The 12,267-nt window shown below is 39.9% G+C and overlaps 1 protein-coding gene across 1 annotated transcript in view; it reads left to right on the top strand.

Moving 5' to 3' along the window:
• neil3 (nei-like DNA glycosylase 3) overlaps positions 1-12,009 on the top strand; it is a 41,240-nt gene extending 29,231 nt beyond the window's left edge. Inside the window, exons 7-10 of the mRNA XM_067982527.1 lie at positions 2,111-2,280; positions 2,923-3,370; positions 7,233-7,404; positions 10,713-12,009. Coding sequence (XP_067838628.1) covers positions 2,111-2,280; positions 2,923-3,370; positions 7,233-7,404; positions 10,713-10,895 — 973 coding nt within the window. The 3' untranslated portion in view covers positions 10,896-12,009. The remainder of the gene's footprint in view (positions 1-2,110; positions 2,281-2,922; positions 3,371-7,232; positions 7,405-10,712) is intronic.
• Positions 12,010-12,267: the final 258 nt, after the last annotated feature.

Genomic DNA, 12,267 nt, shown 5'->3' on the forward strand with positions numbered 1-12,267 from the left:
TAGCCACTGCTTATACATTTGTCCCATTCTCGATATGTGGTGTCACTAGCACGGCTGGCAGTTACTACCCATCCCTAGTTACCCTTGAGAAGGTGGTGGTGGGTCATTTTGAATCATTGCAGTCCGTGTGGTGAAGGTGCTCCCGCCATGCTGTTAGCTAGGGAGTTTCAAGATTTCGACCCAATGACGATGAAGGAATGGTGATATATGTCCAAGTCAGGATGGTGTGAGACTTAAAGGGGAACTTGGTGGTGATGGTGTCCCCATGCACCTGCAATCTTTGTCCTTCTAGGTGGTGGAGGCCGTAGGTTTTTTTTTTATTCGTTCACGGGATGTGGGCGTCGCTGGCAAGGCCGGCATTTATTGCCCATCCCTAATTGCCCTCGAGAAGGTGGTGGTGAGCTGCCTTCTTGAACCGCTGCAGTCCGTGTGGTGACGGTTCTCCCACAGTGCTGTTGGGAAGGGAGTTCCAGGATTTTGACCCAGCGACGATGAAGGAACGGCGATATATTTCCAAGTCGGGATGGTGTGTGACTTGGAGGGGAACGTGCAGATGGTGTTGTTCCCATGCGCCTGCTGCTCTTGTCCTTCTAGGTGGTAGAGGTCGCGGGTTTGGGAGGTGCTGCTGAAGAAGCCTTGGCAAGTTGCTACTGTGCATTAACAACAACTTGCATTTATATAGCGCCTTTAACGTAGTAAAACGTCCCAAGGCGCTTCACAGGAGCGTTATCCAATAAAATTTGACACTGAGCCATTTAGGAGATATTGGGACAGGTGACCAAAAGCTTGGTCAAAGAGGTAGGTTTTAAGCAGTGTCATAAAGGAGGAGAGAGGTAGAGCAGGGGAGAGATTTATGGAGGGAATTCCAGAGCTTAGGTCCTAGGGAGCTGAAAGCATGGACATCAATGGTGGAGCAAGAGGCCATAATTGGAGGAGCGCAGAGATCTCGGAGGGTTGTAGGGCTGGAGGAGATTTCAGAGATAGGGAGGGGCGAAGCCATGGAGGGATTTGAAAGCAAGAATGCGAATTTTAAAATCGAGGCCTTCCCGGACTGGGAGCCAATTAGGTCAGTGAGCACAGGGATGATGGGTGAACACGACTTAGTGTGAGTTAGGATACGGCAGCAGAGTTTTGGATGAGCTCAAGTTTATGGAGGGTGGAAAATGAGAGGCCGGCTAGGAGAGTATTGGAATAGTCAAGTCTAGAGGTAACAAAGGCATGGATGAAGGTTTCTGCAGCACACACCGCATCTATGGTCTGTTCGTGGTGGAGGGGGTGAATGTTTAGGCTAATGCATAAGGTGCCAATCAAGCGGACAGCTTTGTCCTGGATGGTATCTGGTTTCTTGAGTGTTATTACAGGTGCACCCGTCCAGGTAAGTGGAGAGTGTTACATCACACTCCTGACTTGTACCTTGTAGTAGTGCAGAGACTTTGGGAAATCAGGAGGTGAGCTACTCGCCACAAAATAACCAGCCTCTGACTTGTTCTAGTAGACACGACATTTATGTAGCTGGTCCATATCTCTCTCTTAATTGCCCGCATCCCACAATGAGATGCAAGAGAGAGTTGCAAGTTCACATCACAAGATAAATACAGATGAGGAAGTTCATTTATTCCATTTTAGTTCATCACCCAGAAAGAACCTTGAGTCTCCTCTTACCCTCCATTGCAGCATCTGTTTCTTAAATAATTTGAGTTATTGCCTCCACTTCTTTACCTGGAAGAGCATTCCATGTATCGATCACTCCTTGTATGAAGAACTACTACCTTCAAAGCATTGATTTCAGGTAGTTACGTATTCTGCTTTGAACAGTACGTGTATAGATGTTCTCTTTTAAACTGTATTGGTGTTTGCCAAGGTTCACGTATAGTAACTTTCATTATAAGAGGTTTACATATATCTTCATATACCCTTTAAATGCATTATGCCTGTAAATAAAACATACATTTAGGGCATTATAATTGTAGAAAAATTTAATTCCAATAATTCTGAAGTGACTTTCTCTTTCTCAACATCGTAGGTGGAATGTCACATTTTTATTGAGAAAAGATCTATTTTAATAACAATGAAGATATTTTTCTAATACTTTCAAATCTGTTTTTAACAGTAACTTCTCTAAACGGAATAGCCTAACAGGCTGGGCAAATGGTTCTGGAGATTATTCTACTGACACCATTGCCAAAAAAGAGGAGGAAGAATGGTCATGTTCACTTTGCACATTAATAAATACACCGTCAGCCAAGTCATGTGATGTCTGTTTGACGCAGAGACCTGTCAGTAAGTAAGGTCTTCAGCAAGTGGACTAAAACAATTTGTCATTATTATCAAGTTGATTTAACTTTTGTACATTAACGATTTAATGTCTCAAGTTTCTTAAATCCCTGTGGCATAGTCAGTATCTTTTGAGAGATGTATTGCTGTTGGAAACAAAATGTAATGTGAAACTTCGCATGAAATTGGCCACAACGTTAAAAAGAGTCAATTATAATTTTCATGCTGTGCTATTTATATAACGAGTGAAATATTAATGACTGTTTACATACTAATGACAATTTCCCCCATCCCTGGAACCTAGACCCCCCACCCCCATAAATAGATGTATTGTAGATACTATGACAGTTATAAAAAGTGTATGGTGCAAGCATTTAAATGAAAATTGTAAACTGTTCAAGAAAAAACATTGTCAAAATTGCAAATGAGTCCTTTTACTTCCATTTTGTTGAGCAGCTGAGAGTTTAACACTAGTGAACATCTTGCTCACGACAGCTAAATTAATGCCGTTATAAAATCTCCCTCGCCACCTTATAAGAAAATAAAAATCTAAATTGCAAAAGGGAGCATAAAAAAATCTCACTTGAATGGTATTGAAGATTAATCATGTTCAGTAATGTTAACTGTGTTCTGCATTTTTTTTTAAAGAGGAAGCTCCTCTTCGGGCGTCTGACTTTGATACTGATCTCACAAAATACCCGTGCAATAGTTTTGGTAAGCCCCTAGTGGAATGGAAGCTGAATCGGAAGGCAGCATTTGGCACAACAACACTGGTTCTCACATCACTAAGAAGCTCTCGAGAGAGACCCAGACCCACTTTCTCAGCAGACAGCGAAATGAAAAGGAACGTGCCATTATCTGATGGAAATCCTTCACACCAAGCATTGTCTTTGGTTAAGAATTGTTCTGCAAATGGAATGAACTCAAACCTCTGGACGAATAGTTCCTATAATAATTATGCAAATCAAACGGCCAGTAATTCAGTATCATTTAGTTGTACCAACCAAAGTTCATTTCATCAGCCTCCCAAAAGAATGAAAAAGGACCATTGTTTGTCTTTTGACTCCAACATGAGGACTACAGTTTCTGTTTTCAGGTATGCCCATAGACCTATCTATTTAAAATTAAACTTCAGTTGGCTGAAAGTTACTATGGGATGTCAGTTAAGTAAGCTAACTATTTGATAGGAGTGGTGTGCCTTTCACACCTCTGGGCATTATTTAAAATTTTCTAAAGGCTGCCTATTAACACAGCTGATCAAATATTATGATGGATACATTAGATGAGTGTATTACATCTATCCCTTTACAACATGATCTTGTAGAAAATGAATCGGAGCGGAGTCCTCAATTAGTGAACTGCTTAGTTGACATCTGGGTAGATCTTAACAATTTAAATGCTACAGAACCTGGCATACAGACCAGGTTATTTCTCCCTTACATATGCAGGAGATAAAATATGCCCAATGGTGTGACTTGCACACCAGATTTTAATGGCTTTTGTGTTTTATAAATAGTAATTTTAAAGCTGTTTAATTGCAGGTTTACTGGTTCATATGTTGGTAGAATTATTGAATATTGTACCAGCTGTATGTTATAAAATAATTACTCCCTTTTAAAGTACACTTGGAACATGACAGCTGCATGCTTTAATCAGCATGTTGATTATTGCTACCTATTGATCAATTGTTTTGAATTGTGCCATCTAGCAGAAAAGCTCGTGCAATGTTCATTTTCAAGATAGATGTCTGTTAAGTTGAAGTGTTCCAATAGGCTTCCTCCATTAGCTCAGTGGGTAAGTGGGCTACATGGGGGATGATGAAAGTTGAATTTATGTCACAACCTCAAGAATTATAGAATCGTACAGCTCAGGAATGTTGCACAGATGCTGAGTGGATGTTACCTCTCATGGGGGAATCTAAAACTAGGGGGGTATAGTCTCAGAATAAGGGGTCGCCCGTTTAAGACTGAAATGAGGAGGAATTTCTGCTCCCAGAGGGTCGTGAATCTTTGGAATTCTTTACCCCAAAAAGCTCTGGAGGCTGAGCCATTGAATACATTCAAGGCTGAGTTAGACAAATTTTTGATCAGCAAGGGAGTCAAAGGATATGGGGAAAAGGCAGGAAAGTGGAGTTGAGGTAAAAATCATATCAGCCATGATCTCATTGAATGGTGGAGCAGGCTTGAGGGGTCCGAATGGCCTGCTCCTGCTCCTGCTCCTATCTCTTATGTTCTTATGGTCTTTGGAGGCCATTCGGTTCACTTTGAAAGAGCTAATAATAGTCTCACTCCCCTGCAATTTTTTCTCCAAGTATTCATCCAATTCCTTTTTGACCGTTACTATTGAATCTGCTTCCACCACCCTTTCAGGCATAAATAAATAAATCTCATCTTCCCTCTGCTTCTTCTAATGACCTTAAACCTTTGTCCTCTGGTTACTGACCCTCCCCCCCCGGCCAGTGGAAAGAGTTTCTCCTTATTTATTATGTCAAAACCCCATATAATTTTGAACACCTGTATTAAATCTCCCTTTAACTTTCTCTGCTCTAAGGAGAACAATCCCAATTTCTTTAGTCTCCACATAACTGAAGCCCCTCATTTCTGGTACCATTCCAGTAAATCTCCTCTGTACCCTCTCAAAGGCCTTGACACTCTCCCTAAAGTCTGGTGCCCAGAATTGAACATAATACTATAACTGAGGCTTAACCAGTGATTTATAAAGGTTTGGCATATCTTCCTTGCGTTTGTACCCAGCCTCTCTTCTGTCCACCTAAGCAATCAAAACAGACAGGCAGGGCCTCAGTTAATGCCTTATCCGAAAGACCGCACCTCTGACGATGCAGCACTGGAGTGCCTCGGTCTGTAGTGTGGCTTGAACCCATGAACTTCTGACTCAAACTGAACCAAGCTGGCTCTTGTTGAGTGATAGGATGTTCTCAGGTTTGGGCCTCTGGTCTTTGCTAAGTTAACTGATCTCAAACCAGCCAGCTGTTGAAGAACTACACTTTTTCTCTGGATCCCTTTGGTAAGTAGTAAGAGGGACATAATGGAGCACCTTGAGCTAATCTGAGACAGTCATCATAGTTTTAGAAGCAGGAAGTCATGCTTGACCAACTTATTGGATTACTTTGAGGAGATAATAGATCTTGTCAGTGGGGGAGAGACAGTGGATGTTATCTACCTGGATTTCAGGAATGCATTTGACACTTTCCCACATAATAGGCTACTACATAAGGTTCAAGCCCATGGGATAGATGGGAATGTATTAAAATGGATTGGCAAATAGTTGGTTGGTAGCCAACTATGAGTAGTAGTGCTTGGGCTGATAAGTGGATGGCAGTCAGTTACCAATAGACTGTTGTTTATCATTTTTATAAATGATTTAGAGGAAGAAATTGTGTCCAAATTTGCAGACTATTTGCAAACTGGGAGCAGTGGCAAATGATGGCTATCAATGTGCACAAATTGAAAAGGATCTTGACCAACTTAATCAGCGGCCAGAGAAATGGCAGATGCAATTTAATACAGGTTTGTATTAAATATAGCTTTGGCCAAATAATGAATGTTGTTGAAATGTCCTTCAATAGCAGGACTGTACTGGGACATGACATTACTGGCTACAGTTGGAAGAGATACAGCAATAAACACCATAAGGAGGCAGGCAATTTTATATTCTTCCTCTGGACTAATGTTCTCTGACTTTTGCGATGATAAAGCTTATGAAATTTTGTAGAGGATAGGTTAATATGGATTATGTACTTGAGGTATCTGAGCAGGAGAGATCTTGGGGTTTTAGTGGACTGGTCAGAATCCCAGGCTGTTTTTTTCAAAAAAGCAAACTATGTTTGGATGCATAACAAGGGGTGTAACATCCAAACCATATCTGGAGTACTGCATGCAGTTTTGGTCTCCCTATTTCAAAAATGATATTCATTTAATGGAGGGAGTGTAGAAAAAAGCTAAGCAGCTGATCCCAGAGTTTAAGGGAATGATATATGAGGAAAGATGGTCTATCCTGGGTTTTTTCTCTCTTGAAAAGAGAAGGCTGAAAGGAGATATGATGGAAGTGTTTAAAATTATGAAAGGTTTGGACAAATTAGATCCAAGTAAGCTTTTTCTGCCATATACAGAATTTAAGTACAAGGGGTCATATTTACAAATTCAGGATAACAAAAGAAAATAGGAAATACAGAAGGTACTTTTTTACTAAAAGGATGGTAAGTATGTGGAACAGATTATTGGCATGGGTGATGGAATAAGAAACCTTAATAGGTTTCAAAAAGGAATTAGTCTGGGTCTTATCGACAAATTGGATTCAGGGTTATTAGACCCTAACCAGGGGAATACTGTGGATAGTTGGACTAGATGGACCTTCTCCTGCCTGAAACTTAAATGTTACTATGTAAAAGTCCGACTGAGTTCCAGCTTATTGCTACCTCTTGATCTCTGAATGTATGTGGACATCGGTTGAGTTAAGTGATTGGACTTGAATGTGATTTTGCTAAATTTTATCGAAGGTACTATAAGCACTGCAATTTTGTTATTTCAATGAATATTTTTACATCCAATCTAAAGGCAATATGACTTCTAAAAGAGATATGAAGGACGCTGAGAGGTCAGATCTGTTCCTGCTGTTAAATTGAACTAGTTTTAACAGATGGGAAGACATTGGAAAGAAATGACGACAGGAATATTTTTAACGACAAGGGTTTGTAAACCAGAAGATGCATTTGCTTTCTTTCCCTTCACCCCTTAGTAAATTCGAATGACAAACTTTTTAGAATTATTCGCAGTCTAGTGATTTTCTTGCTGCAAAATGGTGATATTTCTCACCCTTTAGTCCTGCTGTCTGGTTGTCCAGCAAGCATTGAGCCCTGAAATTGCATAAAAGGCAGTTTTATTGCTTTGTTTTGCTAAAAGTATGTGGTTGAATTAATAAAAAAAATTTTGTGTTCACAGGGACTCTGTTAATATGAATGATGGTACTGCTGCTGTAAATCCTGAAATCCCTTGTTGCAAAAAGCACAGTCGACCCTGCACGCTGAGAGTGGTCAAGAAAGAAGGTGACAACAAGGGGAGACAGTTCTATGTGTGCTCCCTACCTCAAGAAACTCAGTGTGACTTCTTTCAAGTGAGTATATTGTTCTACTCTGGAGCCTAAATTATCTGACATCGTGAAAGTGACACTTCTACTGGATGATTGAGCGTTAACAAAATATACTGCTGATTGCTGCTGTAAAGTTTAAATGTGCTGACTCTATCCACTTCTGCATCTCCTATCTTCCACTGTCTGCTGGCTCAAAGATCCCCCTGCACCCTATCTGCTTGTGATTCCAGTCACTCGACCTGCCACTGACTGAAAAATGACAGCCAAAATGCTCCCCACAGTGACTAGCACAAGCCCTCGTGTTTGAGCTGGTGCTGCATTCAATGTGCGCTCTGCTTAGAGGGGCAGGACCTCGTTTAAACAAGTAGGCCCTGTATTGATTTTAAAGTCAACAGCTCCACTAAGATCAGCACTGCAGAGGCTGCTAACAAGATGGCTGAAGATGAACATGTACTGCCTTTGCACTCCCCTCTGTAGTTGTGGGTTTGGTGGTTGGCCATTTTAAGGCTGACGTTCTTCGTTTTGTGGCAGATTTGGCAGCTGGAATTGGGGATGAGTGTATGGGGAACTTTCAATGGTGAGAACGAAAGAGATGTGAAAAAATGCTTCCAGTCTTAAATCATGCTGGCCATCCATTTTCTGTGAAAATTCTTATGGATAATCAAGAATGCAGAAAATTGTGGTTACATATAGATGGGTTGGTCAGATGGGCGGAACAGTGGCAAATGGAATTTAACCCGGAAAAGTGCGAGGTGATGCACTTTGGAGGGACTAACAAGGCAAGGGAATACACAATGAATGGGAGGACCCTAGGCAAGACAGAGGGTCAGAGGGATCTTGGTGTGCAAGTTCACAGATCCCTGAAGGCGGCGGAACAGGTAGATAAGGTGGTAAAGAAGGCATATGGGATACTTGCCTTTATTAGCCGAGGCATAGAATATAAGAGCAAGGAGGTTATGATGGAGCTGTATAAAACACTGGTTAGGCCACAGCTGGAGTACTGTGTGCAGTTCTGGTCGCCGCACTACAGGAAGGATGTGATCGCTTTGGAGAGGGTGCAGAGGAGATTCACCAGGATGTTACCAGGGCTGGAGCGCTTCAGCTATGAAGAGAGACTGGGAAGATTGGGTTTATTTTCCTTGGAGCAGAGGAGGCTGAGGGGGGACATGATTGAGGTGTACAAAATTATGAGGGGCACAGATAGGATGGATACTAAGGAGCTTTTTCCCTTCGTTGAGGGTTCTATAACAAGGGGACATAGATTCAAGGTAAAAGGCGGGAGGTTTAGAGGGGATTTGAGAAAGAACTTTTTCACCCAGAGGGTGGTTGGAGTCTGGAACTCACTGCCTGAAAGGGTTGTGGAGGCAGGAACCCTCACAACATTCAAGAAGCATTTGGATGAGCACTTGAAATGCCATAACATACAAGGCTACGGACCAAATGCTGGAATATGGGATTAGAGTAGACAGGGCTGATGGCCGGCGCGGACACGATGGGCCAAAGGGCCTCTATCCGTGCTGTATGACTCTATGACTGTAATTACATTATCAATTTAAACAAATCCAATCAGACAAATAACATTTTAACTACAAAACACCCAAAACCATTTCAACACTACCAGTTTTGTTTTATTACTCTAGACAAAGTATGACCAGAAACAGTCTTGATATTAATAATTGTAGATGTCCTGCAGTGAGTAATGCAAGAACTTTTTTTCTTTAAAAAAAATCCATATACTAAAGTGTTACAAACTGAATTTAGTGCAGTCTCTGATTAATGCAGATTCCGTTTTGATAAGTGTTAAATGGTCGTGTACAATTACGCTAAATAGCCTGAAGAGGGCACCTGCACACTGTCAAAAAACCTGAAGGTGAATAACACAGTATTCAGAACTTGCCACAGCGTGTGTCCCACCACAAATTTTCTACACTAGTCACCTTAAACATCAGCTGCACTGTAGTTTGACTGCTGAATCTAACTATTCAAAATGACTTTGAAATTACAGTAATTGCTATTTTTCCACTAGGTAATGAGCGTAGCCGGGTAATAGATTAGAGTACAATTTGTGGAAATGTTTCAACTATTTATAATTTAATTGCATTTGTTCAGCTCAGCTACACATAATTTATATAATAGGCCTGTAAATCAAAAGGTTTTTACTAATAAACTGAAGACATAAATAATTTTAATTGCGTGGTTAGCAACATATTTTCATACATCTAGAATTGTGCTGTAGTAGTAGAATTGTTTTTATCAGCTACGTTACACATAATTCATCATTTTTTTTCTGAAAGACCCCCAAATTAAAAATTTAACACAGAAAATGATCAATTAAAAAAGTTTCCCTGCAAACATAAGTTAATTTATTAGAGGCAAAAGAACATTGGGATAACAAATAAAAATTGTTCCACGAGTGAATTCTGAAGGTATTCACCACATCTTTTGTTAATACAGCAACAACAACCTGCGTTTATGTTTCTCCTTTAACGTAGCAAAACGTCCCAAGGCGCTTCGAGTGTTTTTAAACAAAATTTGACATGAGCCACATAAGGAAATATTAGAACAGGTGACCAAAAGCCTGGTCAAGGAGGTACGTTTTAAGGACCATCTTAATGGAGGAGAGAGAGGTGCAGAGGTTTAGGGAGGGAATTCTAGAGCTTAGGGCCTAGGCAGTTGAAGGCACGGTCGCCAATGGTGGAGCGGTTAAAATCGCAAGAGGCCAGAATTGGAGGGGCACAGAGATCTTGGATGGTTGTAGGGCTGGAGGAGGTTAGAGATAGGGAGGGGCGAGGCCATGGAGGGATTTGAAAACAAGGATGAGAATTTTAAAATCGAGGTATTGCTGGACCGGGAGCCAATGTAGGTCAGCGAGCACATTGGTTACCAGGAGTTACTTATTTGTTCGTTGTTGATCGTAATCATTGCACACGCTTTAGTGCTGCTGATACTCACATGGAATGGCTTTCATCTGCGACAGAGTCATTTGACATTCTTGCCACCCTGACTCCCCTTGCTTTTTGTAAAATAAATGCAGAAGTCAATTTCAGCTGGCACACTTGTACACAAACTTGTACTTTTCAAACTACATTAGAGTTTACAAAATCAATTTGAAATAATTCAAGTACAATTACTATATATCAATCTCTGTACATTTTGCTGTACACAAACTTGTACAGCAAAATGTATAGAGATTGATATATAGTAATTGTACTTGAATTATTTCAAATTGATTTTGTAAACTCTAATGTAGTTTGAAAAGTTCAAGTAAAAAGGATTTAAATAAGCCATCTTATGCAAACTGTTGAGCATTAACCCCGTTTTGCTTTTCATAGTGGGCTGATTTACATTTTCCATTTTGCAATCATGGAAAGCGATGCATTACGAGGACAGTGCTGAAACTTGGGCCTAATAATGGACGCACTTTTTATGTGTGCTCACAAGGAATGGACAAACAGTGTAATTTCTTTCAATGGGCAGAGAATGGACCAGGCATCAAGGTCATTTCAGGCTGCTGAAACTCAACCTGCACTGCTGAGGCAAGCATTGATGGAATTGTTTCATTTATTAATTTTCCAGTGCTTGGATCAATTTTTGAATTAGAATTTTAGATGTGTTTGTAAAAATGTATAACTATTTTGCTGAGATGGTCCTCTCGGATCTGTATTATGGAGATAGCACAATGGGATTCTATATTTCGGTTGGGTATGCATTGATCTAGGATCCACTGCACAACTAAACCGCTGACAACACTGATACATTGTCCATAGTGTCATCAAACACTTTGATCAGTTTACTGGGGTCTTCAGGCTACAGGAAACTTTATAGTGGGTGGGGGGGAGGAGGAGGAAAGAGAGAAGAGGAGAGTGTTAGTGATAATAAAAATGGAAAGGTACAGATAGGGTAACGGCTGAACAAATGTATTTTTATTAGTAAATTTCCCAGGTTCGGTTGATGAATATAAGATTTTTTTTAACCTACAAGATAGTCATGGAGTTGGGAGAAGAACTTCAGAAATTGGCTCCACAGAGCCTCCTAATGGCCAAAACCTAAAACTACATTCACAGTTGGCAGCAAAATTGGATGGAAACTTCTGACATTGGTAATGATAAATGTTGACAGAAAAGCATAACCAAAAATAGTGACGACAGCGAATAAGGTTTGAGGACAGTAAGTGTGCCTCAAGCAAGATTTTTCAAAAGATTTATTAACTTAAAAATGGGAACACATTTCTGGACAACATAAAATTTGCTTTTCTGCATATTACTAAAGATAGTAAATTAGAAATACAGTTCTGCTTTAACACAGCTATAACCTACTCCTGGTAATTGTCTTTTTTTTAGCCGTTTTAAAAAAAATAATATCCAGTAATTTGAATTAAGCAATATCAATTTAGTGATTAAAAATTTGAATTCAGATCATTTGAATTAGGAAAAGTATATGGAAGATTAGACAAGTTTTCAAATGGTAAACTTATCTTATTAGCAATTTAAAATTTGCTGCTTTCTGTTGCATTCTTCAAAGGATTTAACAGCACTAAACGATATTTATGCATTTGGTCCAAATGTGGTTTTTTTTAAAAGCACTTATGTGGTTTTATAAAAACCCATCTCTGATAAAAATGTGTTAACTGTCTGGATACTGCAAAAGTCTTTATTCAACATATCAAAAGAAAATTCCTCAAAGCTAGCTTGTTTTTAATGTCTTTGCTTTCTTCTATTTTTCTATCGCTGCTGTAATATTATGTCTTTCAATAGCTGACATGATATCCTTTGTCACCTGACTTTCTCTATGTATCTATGTCGCAAATAAGTATTAATAAATTGGAAAATCAGTTTTTAATGTACTAAAATTATATTGGTTATTTTTAATGAGCAGCACTACTTGAGC

Source organism: Heptranchias perlo, chromosome 4 (genome assembly GCF_035084215.1).
Source record: "Heptranchias perlo isolate sHepPer1 chromosome 4, sHepPer1.hap1, whole genome shotgun sequence".
Taxonomy (NCBI): domain Eukaryota; kingdom Metazoa; phylum Chordata; class Chondrichthyes; order Hexanchiformes; family Hexanchidae; genus Heptranchias; species Heptranchias perlo.